Below are 20,584 nucleotides of genomic sequence, written 5' to 3'. Positions count from 1 at the left end.
TATTGTATAATTTATCTCCAATACAAAAATAATCCGATCTGGTCAAAGGTCAACTAAGTTTAACATCTGAATCCCTGACTTCAACGTACGTTATAAAGTACGTAAAATAATCCTACCTGGCTTTTTATTTTTCGTGTACAAAATACGATACACCCAAAATACGTCCAACTCAGGTGGATCGGAACTAAAAAATCATGTCGCAAAAAGGCGAACCTCATCCCGAGAACGTACCTCCCAGTAGAAATTATCCACCCTACTCGGGGCCCCGTGGCCCTGGCAGGCACGGTGATCATAATTTCCAGAGAAACTATGAAATGACAGAGGAGGAAAAGCGTACCTTGCGAGAGTGCCAGTCGGAGAGTTTCTGGTACCGTGCGATGCCGCTGGCCGTCGGTGCAGGTCTGCTGACCCAGACGCTTATCACCCGTGGCAAGCTCACAGCATCCTCGAGACTTGGCTCAATTCCAAAGGTACGGGCCGTGTACAAAGTCTATGGAGAGTCAACGCGTCAAGGCCTATTTCAAAATTCCTAAAATTTATTTGTGACAAAATTGGAAAGGTTTCTCAGTCCCAGTATCATGTCTGTTCAATATTTCTGCAATGACTGACCTCCATTGCATTGACAATGATGATGACGAAAAAAATTGCTTCAGGATGCAAGTTGCAACATTCTTTCCATCATGGGAGGGGGGGGGGGGGAGTGAAATGTACAAATATGCCAGGATGTCCACACTCACCATGCTCAGCTATAAAGTCAGTCTTGAATTATTTAGCCCTAATAATTTGTGCTGGCAATGCTATTATAATATTTATTTTATATTTAAATTTTAAGGTAGTGGGTGGCGGTGTTCTCAGTCTCACATCATATTTTATTTTGAAATGACTATTGAATTTTCAAATCGTGTTTTCACTTTCTGTAATAAATCACGTTTTATAAAAAAAATGTTCACAGTGTTTTACTTAATAAGCAACTTTCTCTATCACATTCCTATAGTCTGTGTCAAAACACTTAGATTTAGAAGTCACATTTCATTTTAAATTTTATTGCTTGCCTGAAATGTTGCATCAATTTTTTTCCCCACTACAGATTGGTTTTGCATGCCTCTTTGGCTACATGGCCGGAAAGATCTCCTACGTCAGCTCATGCAAGCAGAAATTCCTGAAACTAGAGAACTCCCCCATCAGTGAAATGCTGAGGAAAGGCGGCAGCCTTCCCAAAGGCCAAGGCGGAAGCTTTGGTCTGCCGGGATTCCAACCTCCTGGCACCGATTCGGATCCACGCGACCCCATCGTCACCAGGAACAGCGATTCCTACAGTGGATTCGGCCAGTCGGACGACTACCGCGCCAACCTGGACATTGACACCAGCAACGTCAAGACGATGGACAGTCAGTTTGACTTCGAGCTGAGCAACGAAGTGGCCTCGGAGCTGGAGGCCAAGCGGCCCGAGATGACCAAGACCTACGAGGATTTACGGAGGGAGAACAGACAGAAGCACTCCAGCCATTTCAGCCAGCCTGGGCACTACCAGCCCCGACAGTCCGGGCAGCCGCCTCCGTATGATGACAAGCTGCCCAAGAAGAGCGCTGAGCTTCCGTTTTCTTCAACCTCTCGTCCCAGGGGTGTGAAGAACGAGTATGGAGATGACATGGAATGACTGGATTGGTCATGCAGCTCTGCATTTTGTTTACAACAAATGGATATCTGATTGACACTTTATAACTATTACAATGTTTTTATTGCCGAGGTCACGTGTCAAAAAAAAAAAAAAGAAGAAGAAGAAAAAAGAACTGGTTTTGTATTCAGCGGACTCAGAAATAGCAGTTGTCATAACTGCACCACACACCGTTATTTTGAAACAAAGTCTCTTTTACTATACTTTCTCTTCGCAATGTTAGATCTGTGCGCATGCCTATCTGATCTTGGGCATGAAAATTAAATTGCTTGGTTTTATTCACGTGTACATAAGGCCGAGGAATGCTGTATGGAAATTTGCATTCTGGCCTCGAACTTAATTGTTGAAATGGATCTCAAATTTTTTTGCAAATTAAAAAAAAACACAGGTTTGTCTGTTGAAGGGATGGGTATCATTTGCTTGATTTTGTTTTCGCTTTTTTTGGGGAACTGAAGATCTAAGTTAGACACCTACAATACATGCACATGTATTAACTGTCAACAATGACTGTTTTGGCTGTTAACATATTGTGCATACAACTTGTGTCTTCGCCTGCAAGTACCAGTATCAGTAATTCAAATGAATGAAATCTATTAATACAAAGCCTAAATAAATCCCCATCATGTGATTGGTGGGTCGTTGATCACATGTCATTGAAAAATTTGCCCTAACCCAAGGCCCGGGTTTGCACAGCAAAAACACAAGTTCTATTCCACGGTAAATAGAAGTTTCATTGCACGGTCACACGATGGGTGGCTCTGACCAGTCAGATGACGAGGATTTAAATTCAAGTGTTGTTTAAAGGGAAGATACAACGTTTACAAACATCAAAAACGAAATGACCAAATTATCACAAAATACCTACTGGATTGTTAGGGAATGATAGTCTAAAGCATTGGAGAAAACTCGTTTTCAAAATCTGCTTCTAAATTTTCATATTTAGTTATTTCGCATTTTCTTTGCAATTGATTACACACCTGTGAAGGAGTACACGCCTGCTAAACTGATTCTCTGACCTTACAATTTCCCCCAGTCTAAAATTGCTCCGTTTCATCTAAAGTGGGGTCAGGGAACAAGACTACAAGAACATGATTGATTTTCTTGGTTTTTCCAGCATCTACAAGCACAAAACGTGAAACAAGTCAGTTTAACAATATTTTCTATAACATACCAATCCTTCCAATCCATTTATGTCGGAAAATTGCAGCAAAAGCAAATGTTGTACATTCCCTTTAAAACAAATAATGAATGTTTCACATTTATGCAATGGAAAGAATAACTGCATGAGTTGACAGATGGAATGTTCCAATAGGCCCGATGGAATAGAACATTCGAACTGTCACCTCGTACATTTATTGGAACATCTGTCACCTCATATAATTATTTAGTCTGGTTCCCAGACCCGACAATTATTCCCGACGCTCGCGTCTTAAATTGTAGGTCAGGCAGCCTCCGTGGCTAAAAATAAACATGACGACATTAATGGCCCTTTTTCAAAGTGCGGCTTCGTTTCCGATTTCGCTTTATCACTTGTAGCTTTTAATGTTCTGATCAAATCTTTAAATAAATCAATTGCTTCGTAATATCATACAATTATGATAATACAGTTTGATGTTTTTGTAAGATAACATTGAGTAATGTTGATCTGGAATCTTCAAAATTACGGAACCAAATAGCACTGTTAGCAGGCGGAGCCGAATGAAGACCGAGTTTTGGAAAATCTCGGTAAGGGTCGTCAAATTCAAAATTGTACACGACACAGCAAAAAGTTCGCCCGTACGATCCGAGTATATTTGATGCACAAAATCGTCGTTGAATTTCAAGTTTTCTAAGTGAAAACAATGAATATTAATTATCAACTCATTAAAAATAAAATTAATAAGCAATTAGCAGTTAATTAAACCTATATTATATACTCGGAAATACTCGGGCGCTATCCGATTGTCGACGAAACGACTTCGGCAAACTTCAGAAATTTTCGGAAAAAGGAGGAATTCCTCCCGTTTTAGTCACGTGACGTCAATTGTAATACATTGTATTACCGGAGGCTACCGGACCTAAGATTCATCAGGAATAGTCGGAATCTTTTGGGCTGGAAACCAGACTAATAATTATTCTTACCATTGCACTCATAAACATTCATTATTTGTATACTATCCCCTATCCCGGGTAAAACCAACAAGTAAACCCAAGAACAAACCAGATTCTTGCATTAATTAATGAAGCTTTTATTCAAATAACTGTACAAATCTTACAGATATTCAATTGGTGTTGTGCGTTTTCGAATAAGTTACATGTAGTGTGCGATTATTTGATCAAATTTGATCGAATATTGGAACACTGTCATTGAAGTAAAAGAAATGTATGAATTTCATGCGTATTTCGGTATAGTAGCTGACTAGGCGATCTTACATCTTTTAAAGATTTTAATTAGGTCTAATGTTCCTCATGGAAGCTCTCAAATCATGCCTGTATAGTGGCTTTTCACAAAAAAATATGTAATTTGACAGATATTCAAACCACTCTACTTATACATGTAGGAATAAATGTAATCACGGGCATTTTTCGTCGTTTTCTTGAACGCGTGTGGGACAATTTTGTTGTCACACGCTCACAGATTGGATCGGTGCTGCAATGTCATGTGTCTGAGAAACAACACTTACAGCGCATGCTGTATTGCCTAATCGTCCAATCAGATGGTGTTACTTTCATTACGTAATGACGTAAACTAGACACAATCTCATTTTGTGCACCATTTTCCACAGGCGATCTACATGAAGCTGCTAGTCCAGTACAGACTGATGTCACTGCTAGAAATAAACAGAGCAGGCAATACGCTTTCGATTGGTAACACACCAAGGTATAAACAATAATCGATTCTCTTAAAATTTCATGGTGTACTCGGGTAATTTTTGCTGTTCAGAAGAAAATTACTGACAATTTCTGAAAACTAACACATTTGAATGACATATTGTCATTTTCACTTTTGAAGGTTATTTTTTTTACCACAAAAATACACAGTGTGAATCTTAAATACCTTGGCTACTCAAAAATGTGAAAAATCCAAAATCGATTTTGACATGATTTTCCACACAAAGGCAACTTCAGATGCCTATAACTCAAAACAAAGTTTTGGGGGACATTCCTCATTTAGCCTCAGCATGTCACACAGAATTAACTGAATCAGGTGGGATGCTGATCTGAAAATTTTGTATTAAAATAGTTTTTTTTTTTTGTACACATGCACACATCTGTATGCAATAAACTAGGAAGAATAAAATACGAAACGATTTCTAATGCTTTCATTCAGATGAACAACTTGTTTCTAATAAATTCATAAGATTATTACCAACGAAGTAATGATGGTTGCTTGTATTTACTTTATACTTGAAAATCGTTGTTTGCTTCTAATAAAACGGGGGAATCAATCTCCACATGAAAAAAAGTCAAATTCTGTGGCTTGTAGTCGTCAAGCTAATCTTTATTAAAAATAACAATAAATTTAGGCTGAATTTTTTTGGTGTTTACGGTAACCTGACCTACCTGGATTTTTTATCGGCCGAATTGCCGATCTCAATGCCAAATTTGACCAATAATTTAAAATAAAGTATATTTTGAAAACAAAAAAGTCTTCACTAGATGCAAGTTTTGTGTGTGTGTTATTTGTAAATTTAACAATAAAGCAGGTTAATTGAAACAACTTTAAAGTAAACAAAGCAAGTATAAAAGACCAACCGACAAATATAAAAAAAGTTACAAAATGAAATTATTTCCCTACCCAGCTACCTAGACAATTTTTAGGTCATTACTGTAAACACACATATTTTTTTCAGACTTGAGTAATTGTGTGTTTATGGAATGTAGGGTTTAAAGTATACATAGAAGTGAAAGTGGAAACTATTACATGATCGTTTTTATCTTGTAAAACAAAACAGCATCATATCACTAGAAAGCAGAAGTGGATATCCACTGTAATAATGGTTAATCACAACCACAATAAAAGAAACAGATTGTCCGGTCTTTAAATTATTAAATCCATTCAGTTAGGCCAAAAAAAAAAAGTCTCCGGTTTCTGGTATGCGCCGCGTCGCCGCAGCCATGCGCGTCGGCAATATGAAAAAGTTTATTTTTCAATGAAAGATGATGTCTCAAAACCGCCAAACTCACTGGTTTGACTGGAGTCCTGCTGCTGCACAATTTTAACGTGTTTTTGGATGGGGTTATGATCGAGAATAAGCTTTATGTGGCCTCTCTGGACTCCCACATATTTGCACTAAGTTTAGTCGGGCACCATTTGCAGTCATCAGCCGACATTTGAGGCAAAAAAAATTAGGTAAAAACAAAAAAGGCCGCGTTGCCGCACCACTTTTTGGGCAAGCTCCATACCAGAAACCGGAGACTTTTTTTTTTGGCCTTAAGACAAACTGCACTGCACCGGTGCAGTTTCTACAACGTTTCAAGCATTTCAAATATTTATAAGATGAAACTTTCAAGGAACACAATAAAATAACTCTGATGCAGGTTATAACAGAACAGTAGATATACTTTTTGAGAAAATTGTAAAAGGTCATCTTTATTAATGCGTTTTGACTTGCACCCCTTGTGGTATGATCCCACTTTGTCACTTGGGAAAATAATTGACATAAGGCCAAAAAAAAAGTATTTGGTCTCCGGTCAGACCAAAGTTCCAGAATTGACGCGGCGACGCGGTGTTTTTTGGGTTTTTTTTGCTTTTTTTTGCTTTTTTCTTCAAGCTTGGATTGTACAGACAAGGTGGGGTACTATTTTGCTTTTTTGGTGTCCTCATGTACATTGGTGTCCTCCATAATTTGCCTTGCTGCTTTCGATCATTTGCCTCGGTGCAATTTCCCATTCCTTGGTGCTCTTTGGTAAAAAAAAATTGAGGTGCGGCAATAGAGGGCGCTGTTGGAGCTACCGCGGAACATTTTGGGAAAAAAAAAAGATTGACGCGCATGATTAAAATCTACGCGCGCGCTGACCAGAGACTGACTTTTTTTTTTTATGGCCTTACATTGATAAGCCCACAATTGCAAACTAAAACCAAATTCGGACAGTTGTGAGAAGTATTTGATAAAAATAAGGAAACGATGGTAATTGCTCTTGTCTTGAAATGATAGCATACTTGGCACAACGATTTCACAGGATGCTTGAGCCTATTATTTACTTTGGATTATTGAATATTTGCAAATTGCGTCCACTACTTTGAAAACATTTTCATAAATTTGAAGAAACATCCAACACAAAATGATATTTAAAAAAAAAATGTGTATTATTGGGAACAGCTATTTACAATAAATAAGCCTAACAGAAACCTATCAATGGTTTTTCTTAAAGGAAACTTAACAACTGATACAAAATTAAAAATGTTGCGAAACTATGAAGTCCTCTCCAGCCTACATAAGCTGTATGTACAAAACTGCATTAATTAAAGTAATACACATGCGTATAACTTGGCAAAATAATGAAGGATTTCATATAAAAAGTTTTTAGACAAGTGGTCCGCGGACCGCATGCGTTGCCTTTGTGCATTATTAAACGACCTCAAATGACCCCTAGATGGCCTTTGACCTCCAATTTTGGAAAACTTGTGATGAACCCCCACGCAAGGATCACTCCATCCAAGTTGCATTAAGATCCATCAAATTCTGTAGACAAAGAAACATTTGAAGCATATTTGAATGATGACCTCTAATGACCCCTTCATGACCTTTGACCTCAGTATAATCCCATGAAGAATTGTGTCTTCTTACCCAAGGAGCACTGCATCCAAGTTTCATTAAAATCCATGAAAGCATTTTTTCCCCAAAACTTTAACATACGGGTATACGGTCATTCGGTCATACGTAGGTGTCTTCCAAAACTTCGTTTAGACGTCACAAAAATCAGGAAGACCTGCAGAAATTTACACAGATGTACAAAGGCCTATGTGAGCTGGCAGTTGCCTTGTCAGTGCTCTGTCAATTCAGGAGCTGTAGGTTTAGTTTCTTCGCTTGGTGGAACTGTAAAATTACAAGGGGAAAGGATAACTACGTCATAAAAGGTAGAATGGACCATGTGTCATTTTTTTTTTCTTCATTTTTTTTCATTTGAAGCAACGAAAGTGCTCAAAATCTAATGGCGGGTATTTAACAACTAATCTGATGAAGTGTTGGCTCTGTGAATGCCGTACAATTTGAGAAAACACAATATTCTGGATCTTGATTTTAATTCAAAAGTTGCCCGGTCAAATTTTAAATTGCGCCCTCTCGTGACACAATCCCAACATCAGCATTCGGGACATGATTCTCATTCAGCTCCAATTGTAACTTTACGTGTTGTCACACACTGAACCGACAAATAACAGTAACCGCATGTATGCGTGTGCGTCGTGTCAACACTTGCACCCATTCACGGATTCGCCCAACCACAAATTGGAATTTCCTAAAATGTGTCACTTGACACATCTTTGGAAATGACCTTTTATTGTTTTCTTCAAAATGACAGCATGCCTGAAGGAATCATTTCACAGGGAGTTTAGTATCATTACAATCTTTAAACCAAGCAATATTTTTCGCAATAATTTGGTTGGTTACTTTTTGGAAAGCTGCAAATGGTCTACTCTATCTTTAAGTTTGATTAGTGAGTTAAGATGAAAAGTAAATGGAATGTTCGTCAGTTTGTTAACATGCACAAGTACAGGCAGTTAGTAAGGACAATTTTCAGTGACGGCCTTGATTGTCCACCCGGCAGGTACCAGTTCTCAGTTGAATGGGGAGTTTGGGTTGAAAGGAGAGTTTCGGTGAGACACCAGACTAACATAGTGTCTCTCCAGAGACCTCGTAAATATCCATATTGGAAAGGATTTTTTTGATGTCAGCCTTCTCTCCACAGACCACCTTTCAAGTTTGGTTGAGATTGATGACTGAACTTTACAGGGATATGGATCACACACACATCCATACATTGACACCGGCACGCAGAAGGAATACGCGATCGCAATCTCCCCGTCTAGTATCTGGCTTGAAATAAGCCAGGGGAATAAAAAAGGGAACTGATGACTATCCAATTCCTTGGTCAGGGCTAGGCAGAAAAAAACACCTTTGTATTTTGCAGAAAAAAAATCCAGGGAAGGGGAGGGATTACTTGTGCTGTTCTTCTTACCTTGATTGTGTGTGCACTTTGCCAGGCTCTCAAAACTTGGTAGTGGGGGTGCGCCGGGGTCCCCCGGACGTAGCGGGTGCGTGGAGGTATTAGCCTGGGGTTCCTCTTCCAGGGGGCTGGTGGAGACATCCCCCTCTGAAGCAATGGAAGATTCCTCAAACTCTCTGGACTGTTGAGGATGAAACACACTGTTACTTTCTATTGGGGCTGTTTGGAGAAGAAAGAAATAAGGTGAATTAGAATGAGAGTGGTGCCAACCTCGTCCCCAGTGCTTACTTTATTTCCAACCTAGTTTCCAATAGTAAACCCTGGATAGGAAACTTTTTTCCTGTATCCTGATTCGACACCGCAATTGGCTAGTAGTGGATTTTTATCGTGTACTTGGTGTTGTTATTCACAACGTGCAGTACGTGTTTTCGCGATCATTCGTCCACGCCTTCTCGAAAATACTCATTTCCTTTCCAATTTGTGCATATGAAATGTGATACTGCATGTTGTCTCGATAAGATCGTAACAGTTTAATTAAATAAATCGTGTTTTCGTAACTCACGCTGTGCTCGCACGGCGAAGAATTGACTCTGTTTTTACCCCAGACACCGCATACAAGAACGAACGATGATGTAACGCACATGCAGGCACCAGACTATTCCTCATTTGCATACGTGTTCAAAAATCTTGCACATGCAAATGATCCAATACCAGGGTGAGAGAGCAGGTAGTGATGGGCGCGTACTGCTCGACACCCTGGGGTCAAGGTTGGAGTGGTGCACACTGAATTCACTGTGGGAGTGGTTTTTTTTGTCGTTTTTATTAGGGAAAAAACAACAAAGCATGATCTATATTGTCAAACGTGACAACAAACACTTTTCTATTTGAATTTGAGTCTACCTGATTTATTCAAAAAGGAAAAAGAAAATATCAAAATCTGGTTTCTTTTACGCTGTGACCTTTAAGGTTAATATACAACATTTGCTAACATCAAAAAACAAAACTACCAAATTATTATGAAATACCTTGCTTGACTGTACGTGAACAAAGTCTCAAACATCCTGTGAAATCATGGCACCTGATGTGCTGTCATTTTAAAGAAAAAGTGGAATTTCTGTAAATTTCCAATGGATGTCGTCCAACGAATATCGTTAGGGAAAAAAACTGACCTTTTTCCAATACTGTCCCCAATTTTCCAAATTTAGTAAGGGCCACAGTTTGTTTGCATTCGTTTACACATCCGTGAACTAAGACTACTTTCCAACGTGAATGGGTAGCAATTTCGAGGTTAAAGGGAATGTACATCATTGGCTTTTGCTGTAATTTTCAGAAATGAACTATTTGAGGGGTTAGTATAACAGATCAAATATTGTTACACTCACATGTTTGATGTGTTGTGTTCGAAAATGCTGGAAAAACCAAGAAAACCAAAAATGTTCAAGTAGTCTGGTTCCTTGACTCCACTAAAGATAAAATGGATCAATTCATAGATGTCAGAAAATTGTAAGGTAAGGTAACCAGTCTAGCTGGCCTGCACCCATTCATGAACATGTAACCAATAGCAAACAAAGTTTGGACTGAAGTAATGGTAAAGTTGGAGCAGTAGTTGAAAAATAGTTAGGTTTTTCCAACGGGCCGACCACCGTTGGAAATGTATACAAAAATACCATATTCTTGAAAATGACTTCACACCAGGTGCCATAATTTTACAGGATGCTTTAGACTGTCATTTACCAACATCCTAGTAAGGTATTTCGTAAAAACTTGGTAGTTTTATTTTTCGATGTTTGCAAATGTTGTATATTCCCTTTAAAAAGCTAGCCTTAAAAAAGTGTTGGCAAAAAAGTACCTGCATCCTTTTTTTTCTCAAAAAGTTCAAATGAGAACCATTTAAAAAACGCAGTGGCTATTGTTACGGCAGCCGTAACGCATTTCCCATTTTCTATCGTTACGGTAGACTGCAACTTTTATAAAAACATGACAAGAAAATATAAAATTAGAAGGAAAAAAGTGAATTTGAACGTTATGAAATTCGGACTTTATTTCCCTTATTTTAAAAAAATCCTCCAAAGCCTCAGGTTAGAAAAGGAAAAAAATTCGAGTGCAAAACTGAGATTCGAACCCGCAACCTCGCGGTGCAAAATCCTACCCACTATCGACTGAGCTGTCGCACTGCTTGCTAAATCGTTTGGAAACAAATAATTATATACCTGCGTGCGTATCAAAAAAGTATCGTAGAGGGCGCTAAACAACGACTGCCGTAACAATAGCCACTTCGTTTAAAAAAATATATATATTTGGCCTTACTCATGGGAGGGGGTTATGCCTCAGATTCTCCAAATCTTTGTTCAGCCGTTTCAGAACGAAAATCTGCGTTCCGTCTCTCCGCAGGGATTCAAGGAAGCAGGTCAGTGCCTTGGGCCCCCCGCTCCTTTGTAGCTCGTCGATGAATCGGTTGGCTCGGGCCGTGGGCCCGACGACGTGATTGATCTCCTCGCAGATCTCTCTGTTCAGGATGCCCTTGGAGCGCAGGTAGGGGTAGTGATGCTTGGGGTTGATCGTTCCGTTTCGACAAAGGAAATCTCTGTTATCTTCCAATACCTGAATAAAATAATTTTGAAACGAAATATAAAAACCAATATTCCGAGAAATTTTGGGAAGTTTTTTTGGGGTTGACAATGCTTACAAAACCTTTTTTTCAGAAACATTTATAGGATGAATCTTTCTTACATTTACTAGAGGAACATATCCCCCTCTCCCAATATGACCATGTACAATGCACATTTCAATTATTATTGTGGACCAGTGAAAAAGTTTTTTTCCCAACGTCTCGCTCGCTCAGCATCATTGATAGGCGTGCCAATTTAGAAATACTCTCGACTTACTTCTGAAATCAGAAGGCTTCTCTCCCTTCTGATTTCAGAAGTACTCTCGACTTACAATTATAACAATACATACCGACTGCAGACAGACCAAATTAGATTCTTAAACAAAATATGACCTGACGCCAACAGTTGTTTTTCAAAATGGAAATTGGAAGTTACCAAGTATTATTTTACCTCAATGAAACTAGTGAATCAAACTAGCGTCCTTTCTGAACTAGTTATTACAGGTTTCACTGTCACTGCTGTGCTCAAATTACTTTAATTAAACAGTGATCACTCCATTTATACCTTATTGTGTAAAAAGAAAAGATACTCCTCATCCTGAAGACGTTCCCTGTGATCCCGAGGTAAACTCATTTCTTTCTTCAAAAATATCCCCACTACACTTCAAATCGATTGTCTTGTGGAACATTCATCTAGTGTTACACTCCACCAGCCACATGTGAGGAAGGCATTGGCACACACATGCGGTTGGCTTACAGCTCCGTGAAAGATTGTGATCTCAGCAGCGAATCCGCTCGTCCAGGATATAAATTATTAAAGTAGATCAACTTGTATAAGCGCGTGGCAGGTGGTTGATTCACAACAATTTATTACACATCAGCACACCATCGACTGCTGGTCCAGCAAAGTTCCACTCGTAAAAATTGGGGGATTTCCCAAACTAGCAGTCTTTTTATCACCGCACAGCCGATGATTCAGCTGTGAAGAATTCACGTCTAACAAAGTATTATTTTCTGAACGACTTCCCCAAACCATATGCATAATGCCAAAACCACGTACGTGAAAAATCGTGTACCAGGAATTAACCTAACCCGGAAGCGCATCTATAAATAGCGCAACAGGTTCCGTGAAACGTAACTGTTTTATGATTTCACTCACGTCAAACATGAAACAGTACTTGATAAGAGGTCAATGGCTTGGAGGTCATTGGACGAAAGTTTTGGTATGGAGAGCAGATTAGTCATAAAACAAAACAAAAAAATACCAATCAATACAATTACAAATGTTTCACTTATGTTTCACCAATTAATTCCTGAATTAAGTTCGTTCGTTGAAACCAACAAATCCCATGCATGTAAATGTTTAATCGTAAGGTCACTTTTAATCCTTAATTAATAAGAAAAATTAATAAGAAAAATTAAAGAGAAACGGAAGCAGTCGGCAATAATGTTCCAGAAATTAATTCAAAATTGGTTGAAAATTGACAACGGCTGGAACATTTACTGAATATAATACAATTTATTAATTGCAATATTACACAAGTATAATGCAGAACAAGAAATTGTACAAAAATACATTGCTATAAATATTGGCACACCAATTGCATACTGGAAGCATGAATACATGGTAGATTTGAATATTCCTTTTTTTTTTAAATTACAATGCCATAAGCTTTATAAAATAAGACTTTAAAAAAATTGAAAGTGAACCAAAAGTACAAATTAAGAAACACGGCACACATCAAAAAAGAAATCACAAACAATTCATAAATGTTTGGCCCTCAATGAAATAAAAAGCACTTTCCAAGCACAGAGGTTATTCCTGTGTTCGAAATGTTTTTAAAAATATTTTCTCTTTGAGGTAAAGTTGGCAGAAAGGATTATTTGCTTGAAAAACTTACTATTTTTTGGAATGATTGAAGATAATGTACATTTGTTTTCAAAGTTGTTCTTTCTGTGCTCTTCAACAGAGTCAATTTTATCTCCAAACAAATTTTCAACCTGTATGTTTTGTTTAAACAGAAAATGACACCTTTTGTTATTTTGGATGTTTTCAACCCTTTAAAAATAATGCTTTTGTTTTAGGATGCTTTTGGCCAATAAAGCACAAAGAGATACGCCTGAATCATTGTTGGGACGCAAATAATTCAAAACTTGTAAAATTAAAAATGTCATTACTAAACATGGCTGGATTTGTTTTGATCGATGTCTCATTCAAAAGTGAATAACTTTTCTTTTGCTAGAACAAAATTTTTTTTTTAAAGCAAAATCTATTTTGGAGTTGAATCTCAACCATAGCACAGGGAGATTAACTCAGAAAGTTACTTCAGTCTCTAAAAATCCAATTGGACGGAGCTAATATCACAAAAACACATTAGTACAACACTGCTATCAATATTGTACATCAGTGATTAATGCAATTATAAATTTAGTTCTACAATTCTCTTATGAAAATAAAATGGCCATTCTGAATAATCTTTCAAAGCCTGTTATAAAATGACCATGCACGAACGCCAACTTATATGACCTTTAAAAAATCCTCCTCCCAATGTTTCTCTTGGAAAAAAAATCAAAGTGCATTATTGTATGGTTTTAAAGATATACTTTAAAGGTACCTAGGATCATTTGCATTTGTCATAATTTCATGAAAAGGACTGATTTAAGGGCTATTAATGTAGAGTAGACATCATTCCACTGAGCTGTTCAATGTTTGGTGTCCATTGGTGCTGGAAAAACACGATAAAACTTTGATCATTTTCAACCCTCAAAAGTGCAGCTCGCGGACTAGAATCTGTCGTGCATAGAACCCATAGGTCACAGGGAGCACCTGAGTGCCAGCTCTGTCATGGGACAGTAATGCATACATATACCTAGCGTACCCAAGCATTCACAGGAAGTCAACAGCTGGCGCACGGCCGTTTAAAGGGAAATACAACATTTGCATAAAAAAAAACATCAAAAAACAAAATGATCAAATTATCACGAAATACCTTACTGGATTGTGAGGAATGACAGTCTAAAGCATCCTTTAAAATCGTGGCTCCTGGTATGCTGACATTTTCAAGAAAAACTGCATTTTTCCAACGCTGGTCGGCTGACCAGCGTTGGAAAAAACTGGCTTTTTTTCAAAAACTGTTCTTAATTGTTCATATTTAGTTTTTTTAATTGTCTTTGCAATTGATTACACACCTAGCTCTGCAGGGGTACAAGCCTGCTAGACTGATTCTCTGACCTTACAATTCCCTAAAGTGTATTAAGTGCTCCGTTTTATCTTATTGGGGTCAGGGAACCAGACTACAAGAACATGATAGGTTTTCTTGGTTTTCCAGCATCTACAAGCCCAAAAGTGAAACATGTCAGTTCAACAATATTTTCTATAACATACTAATCCTCCAAATCCATTTATTGCTGAAAATTGAAGCAAAAGCAGATGTTGTACATTCCCTTTAACCGACAAAGTATTTGGGAAAACTGTTGGTTCTCAGCGTTAGGTCCTAACCATTGATACAAAATTTCTCTTTTCTTGAGAATGACAGCCTACCAGGCTCATCCTATTATTCACTAATAATCAAGTGGGCTACTTCATAATACTTTGGCAGTTTCGTTTTTGAATATTTGCTAATGATCCTATCAGCCTCTAAGAATTTTGGTTTTCAAAATATCACATGATCTCAAAAACAGTAAAAATAGAAATGCATATTAAGCATACAATAAGACATCATGAGAACATCTTGCTGTTCTTTCTTTCATGAGCTATTGTTGAGGATAAGTTTGAGGATAGTTTCTCTGTTTTGGGCCACCCATTGGTCAAAGGTCATGAGGTCTGGGATGAGTTTTCTGGTAGTCTCCATGCTGAACCGCTGGGTCACCCTGTGCAGGAAGTCAAACATGTTGGTGACGTCATCGTTGCCAGCCTTTGAACTGTTTTGTCTGTGGAATTCCGGTAGTGTAACCTGTGACAAAATAAGAATTTGAATTTTTTTTTTACACTCAAAACTTAATTCAGCTACGCTTGAAAGAAATAAAACAGGCATTCATATTGAAAATAAAGACCACATTGACATGGTTGGACTTTTATAGGTATCAAGTTATAAAGATGTACTTCCTTTGAAATCTTTAAAAATGTGTATTTAGCACACATGCTTATATAATATTGACTGGCTTTGAGGGGATACAAAAATATATTGCACGAGCTATAACAATATTGCACGAGTCAAAGACGAGTGCATGTTGTTATAGCGAGGGCAATATATTCTTGTATCCCCAGAAAAAAAAAAAATCCAACATTATAATTATTATTATTTATATTAGGCTGACTAGCTTGATCCGCAAGAAATAAATTTCAGGACACTGCCATTATTTCTCAAAGTTCGCCGAATTATCGCGCCGCTCGAAGCTGCTATTGTGGCTGTTGACAACAGTGCGCGTTGTAAGTGTTCTTTCAGCAAAACGAAAACAAATCACATAGGGATGAGTGTGAATTGTTTTCGTTTTGCTGAAAGAGCGCACACTTTTTTGGTGATCCGTGGACAGAACTTTAAAACGCTAGTTGTGTTTAAAATTCCGCAACTTGAAAAGTACATGAGTGATTTGAGTGATTCTTGTACTAAAATAAAGCTTATGAATTGGGCTTTCATATCCCAGATTTTGAAAGTGCTACATGCAGAACTTCACTAAAACAATAGTCCTGACATTTGGGTTTCGGTATTTTTTACTCACCCTGTATTAAGATATGAGGTTTGTGGTAGGGCCATTCATTCATATCTCTTTTGTAACTGTGTGTGGTTCTAAAAAGAACCGGTTTTGTAACACAACGTCTCGGACAGTACACTATGTCTGTCTTCAGGAGACTGCTGGACTGCTAGGGGATGCTGAGCTTAAGAGGGATCGTTGGTGGTCGCTGAAGCATGGTGATGGGATGCATGGAGTGATGGATCCATGATGGTCACTGGAGCGTGTGGTAGGATGGAGAAGTACGGTGGTCTACTGTGATATCACTGGAGCGTGCCACTAAAGTAGTGGAACAGATGTCGTCTTCAGTCCCCTGAAGATGGGCAGGCTAGAGCATACTATCTGAAATGGTGTTACAAAACCATTTTTGTCTTTTTCGGAACAACACACAGTCACAAAAGACATTTGAATTACCACATTTACCTTATATCTTTAGACTCCTCATTGCAAACCTTTAAGCCTTTCCTACTATGAGCTCCGTGCGCCGACAAAAGAGGGCGCCCTTTTACCTAGAAACGACATCCCATGGGCGGGACATTTCGCTGGTTGACGCGCACCGTTCCTTGTGTGTGACGCACGTACACCAGGGGATTTGTACTATGTACACCATAGAGCTTATGATGTACACACAGTGGCCGTGCTTCGCAGCAAATGAATTGCAGTCAGGCAAGATGGCGTCGGTCGGTCACCCCCAACTGTACTCTCTTTGCCGGTGAGGGGGTACTTGTGAACGGAGCGGATATCTTCTAAAATAGAATTGTTAGCACAAAATACTAATGTTCACCTTTGCATCTCGGACCACGTTTGGTCTTAAATGATTGGTCAGGACGGAGGCAATCTCTCTGACCGTCAGCTTGTCCCCCACTAGGGAGAAGGTCTTGCCCACCGTGCTGGTCCTGTTGCTGAAGATGTAACGGACTGCCTCCCCGACCTGCTTGATGCTCAGCATGTTCAAAGACAGATCGCCCATAGGGATACCTGAGTCGACAAACATAAAAACGATCATATCAGACATTGCAAATATGCATAACGTTTAACCCATTTTCTGTACGAAATTGTGTTATATTGTAAATATTCTTCTGACAAAACTACAGAGTGCCGAGGCAGTTTCGGCCAGTACATGGAATAACAAGCAGGGCTGTTTTGGTGGTAGAACATGTAGGGAAAAATATTGGACACAAAAATATGGCACAGGGAACAACTGGCACATTAGGTTTTTTTTCTTTATGGTTATTGGTTTTGACATTGCTTGAACACTCTGAAACCTGTTTCCTCACATAAAATAGCATGTATACACGTAATAACTGGATTGAAACCAAAGAGTTTTTATTCCAATATACAAGTTCTGTTTTTCGTCAGTCCAAAATTTATGGACGTTTTTGCCAGCTGTTCAGGTGGAAAACTCTTAAACTCGGAGCCACAATTCTACAGGATGCTTCAGACTGTCAACTCTATCATGATAATTTGATCATTTTGGGTTTTTGATGTTTGCAAATGTTGTTTCTTCCCTTTAACCAATGTGTCTCAGGCCGTTTCTCAAACCCCGGCATCATTTCTGTTTCACGGCCGTCAGGCAAATCAAAATAACTTTGGGGGAAAAATTTGTTTAACTCCCCCCCCCCCTGAAAAATGTCTCGTTATCATCTTTTCATCAGGAGTGTAAGCATGTATTAACCATGAAACTACTGACGTTGGCCCAATTTCTTGGCTCTGCTTACAGTTACTGAAAAATCCCTGCTTACTGTAGCAGAAAATTCCGTGCTTACGGTAAGCGTTCTTCACGCGTTAGCAAGGAATTTTTGCTTCTGTGCATGCATATACCCCGTCACTAAGGATTCTGCGCTTACGGGTCAGCACAGAATTTTTCTGCTAGCGTGGTTAGCACAAAATTTGTGGTCGTAAGCACGGAATTCTGTGGTTAGCAGAGCCCAGAAATTGGGCCATGGTCACAAGCTTTTGTTAGTAGCCCTCAGAGATATCTACAGTTGTCCATACCAAAGTCCGGTCTATTTGTACACTAAGACTCACTGATGGAATAATCATGCTGCTGAAGTAGTTTCGGTTTGAAGTCGCCCAGGAAATTCTCGTAGGCAAACGGCAGGATGATGCTGGTCAGTGGCAGCTCTCTCTCATTCATGTAGTCATTGATGCAGGCCTTGGCGTCATAGTGTCTGGCTTTGACGCCTATTACTTTGCTGACGTGGTTCTGAGCATTGAGGACGACGTGCGAAACCTTCATTGCCATGCACACATCGGCTACGCATTCTCCCTACGAACCAAAAAAAAACCCCAAAAAAGAAAAGATAATGTATGACACAGTGCATTGTAAAGAATATTCAGATGGGACAGATGAAAATCCAAAAGCCAAAAAAAAATTAAAAGTTATGAATTCCTATTATTCTCTCCTTACCCAAAGGCCTTAGCACGCTTTCGAAGTAACCAACAAAGCCTTACTCCTGAAGCAAGCAGTATCCTATACAGCACAATTGTGCGCACATATTTTTGAACAATTGTTACTTTAACAGGGCGATCAAACCCACATAAGTGATGGGACAGCACACCAGCAGATCCAAAAATATTTAGGGGGGGGGGGGTGTGAGGAAGTGATCGGCCAGTCATTGGAAATTTGAAAAAGGGGGCACTTTTTTCTATTTACCTCCTGGCTGTTTAAAAGGTCACCAATGGTCAAAGTTTCCTTTCACTTCCACTGGTATACTTTTAACACACCAATGGGTCACTTGACCAATTTTGACCCAAGTAACAGCATGGCTCAGCATGCATGTTTGAATAGGAAGGTTAATATGTCTATTTAACCGACATACAGATCCTTGTCATTTGATTGGTGAAACTCACATCACATGACATTCGTTATTGCTCCCATTCACGCCGCGCCAGGGCTCAAAAAGTCCCATTCGCCCATGGGGAATGGGAGAAACTATTGAACAGTATTAGGATCCTTTTTGTTCAATGACGCGGTATTTGTGAGCAAATGCAAGCTGGTGTGCGCGTTCATCGTAGTGCGTATTGTTCCACAGAGCCAGTGCTATGCAAGCCGGCCAAAGTTTGGTTCAAACATTTTCGTGAAGGGTTGTTTGGAAAAGTGAAATACGTTTTCCACCAACTTTGTATTGAAATAGAAGTGCAAATATATCAAACGACAAGGATCTATATGTCAGTTATATAAAACAAATATTGAGTGGCTTTAAATCGTGAAATGGGAGGAACATTATCGCTTGGTAAAATCTGGACTTCTCCAGTTCACTCGGCTTTGCCTCGTGAAATGGAAAAGTCTAGAGTTTACCTTGCGATAATGCACCCATTTCACTCTGAGCCACTCAATATTTGTATATTCATGAATCCGTAAGGAAAAGCGATTAGTAGCATTGGCAAGTGGAAAATCACTACTGTAACAGAACTATATTTACCTGCTGATACTCAAGCTGTTGGCACATTGGGTCTGAGAGCGGCAGGTTGGTTGCTACAAAGCAGCCGTGAGCCCCCTTCAATGCCGGCACCAGACTCTCCCGGTCGTTCATATCGGCTTTGATGACTACGGCTCCTTTGTCAGCCAGGGCGATCGCCTCAGGTTTGTTAGGATCGCGAGTGACGGCGCGGACTTGGAAGTTGTAGGAATCTTGGAGTAGGGCGCGGGCCACTGAGTTTCCCAGCGTGCCGGTGGCACCGAAGACTGCAATGACCATCACCATCTTTGGATTTGTTTTAGAAAATGCTGAAAACAAAGCAGAAGTTAAATTTTATCATTTTCCTCTTTTTATTGAAATTTAAAAGAAAAATGCAAAAAAAAAATCTCTTTCGTGGTGAAAAAAAAAAGGATATTAGGAGTGGGTACTTCCTTTTGACACATTACAAAGTGTTACAACAAAGTGTTGGCATTTATTTCTAATTGTGGATGTCTCATTGGAAATGTTACGTCCGAACTCCAGCAAAGGCCTGCTACAGTTGGAACATCACCCAACTAATATTTGGGACGGTCCCAACCAGTGCAAGCTATAGTTGGGACAGTCCCACTAATAATATGAAATGTCTGACTTATAGTTTGGAACTTGGGACCATTGCAAACTATAGTTGGAACCATTGTCAACTATAAAATTTACCTTATTAAATTGGCAATTTCAATTGAAACTTTCCATTTTTTTCAGAATCCCACATCTTTAAAGCATGGACATATGAAATATGAGAGTAAACTTGGATTCAGGAAGTATGCATACACCCCTGGCTCCTACGAGCAATAGGAATACCACAAATGTGAGCACCCCTCGTCTTATAGAATGCAATTTTTGCATGAGCATGCGCGTGAGCATGACACCACCGCAGTAACAGCTTCTAATTCTGGTGGCAGGATTCTACTATATAACACAAGAAACAGGACAATCCTTGGATACATTTTTGTCAATGTTCAT

At 39.0% G+C, this 20,584-nt stretch overlaps 3 protein-coding genes across 5 annotated transcripts; 1 reads left to right on the top strand and 2 right to left on the bottom strand.

The window, feature by feature from the left end:
• The first annotated feature begins 132 nt into the window (after positions 1–132).
• Positions 133–2,447, top strand: LOC119720633 (OCIA domain-containing protein 1-like). The gene is made up of 2 exons (XM_038190386.1): positions 133–470; positions 1,088–2,447. The coding sequence occupies exons 1-2, from the start codon at positions 195–197 to the stop codon at positions 1,655–1,657; spliced, it is 846 nt and encodes a 281-aa protein (XP_038046314.1). The 5' UTR covers positions 133–194; the 3' UTR covers positions 1,658–2,447.
• A 5,047-nt stretch (positions 2,448–7,494) lies between these two features.
• On the bottom strand, positions 7,495–14,416 carry LOC119720634 (B-cell lymphoma/leukemia 10-like). The gene is given in 5 exon segments (XM_038190387.1): positions 7,495–7,695; positions 8,837–9,043; position 9,580; positions 11,132–11,425; positions 11,998–14,416. Coding segments are annotated over 5 exon segments (624 nt in total). The 5' UTR covers positions 12,067–14,416; the 3' UTR covers positions 7,495–7,642.
• A 500-nt stretch (positions 14,417–14,916) lies between these two features.
• LOC119720632 (nmrA-like family domain-containing protein 1) lies at positions 14,917–19,917 on the bottom strand. Of its 3 annotated transcripts, XM_038190383.1 has the most exons (5): positions 19,589–19,916; positions 18,192–18,432; positions 16,948–17,141; positions 15,176–15,385; positions 14,917–15,099 (listed from the first exon to the last, which is right to left on the bottom strand). In XM_038190383.1, the coding sequence occupies exons 1-4, from the start codon at positions 19,868–19,870 to the stop codon at positions 15,179–15,181; spliced, it is 924 nt and encodes a 307-aa protein (XP_038046311.1). In that variant the 5' UTR covers positions 19,871–19,916; the 3' UTR covers positions 14,917–15,099; positions 15,176–15,178. The 3 variants fall into 3 exon arrangements, with proteins under 3 accessions (XP_038046311.1, XP_038046310.1, XP_038046313.1); XM_038190382.1 differs by having other exon boundaries at positions 14,917–15,385; XM_038190385.1 differs by lacking the exons at positions 14,917–15,099; positions 15,176–15,385 and adding an exon at positions 16,240–16,505 and having other exon boundaries at positions 19,589–19,917.
• Between the last annotated feature and the right edge of the window lie 667 nt (positions 19,918–20,584).

The sequence above is a fragment of the Patiria miniata genome, unplaced genomic scaffold (genome assembly GCF_015706575.1).
Source record: "Patiria miniata isolate m_02_andy unplaced genomic scaffold, ASM1570657v1 HiC_scaffold_9, whole genome shotgun sequence".
Lineage (NCBI taxonomy): Eukaryota > Metazoa > Echinodermata > Asteroidea > Valvatida > Asterinidae > Patiria > Patiria miniata.
Note: the sequence above shows the minus strand (reverse complement) of the source record. Positions and strands in the feature narration are given on the sequence as shown.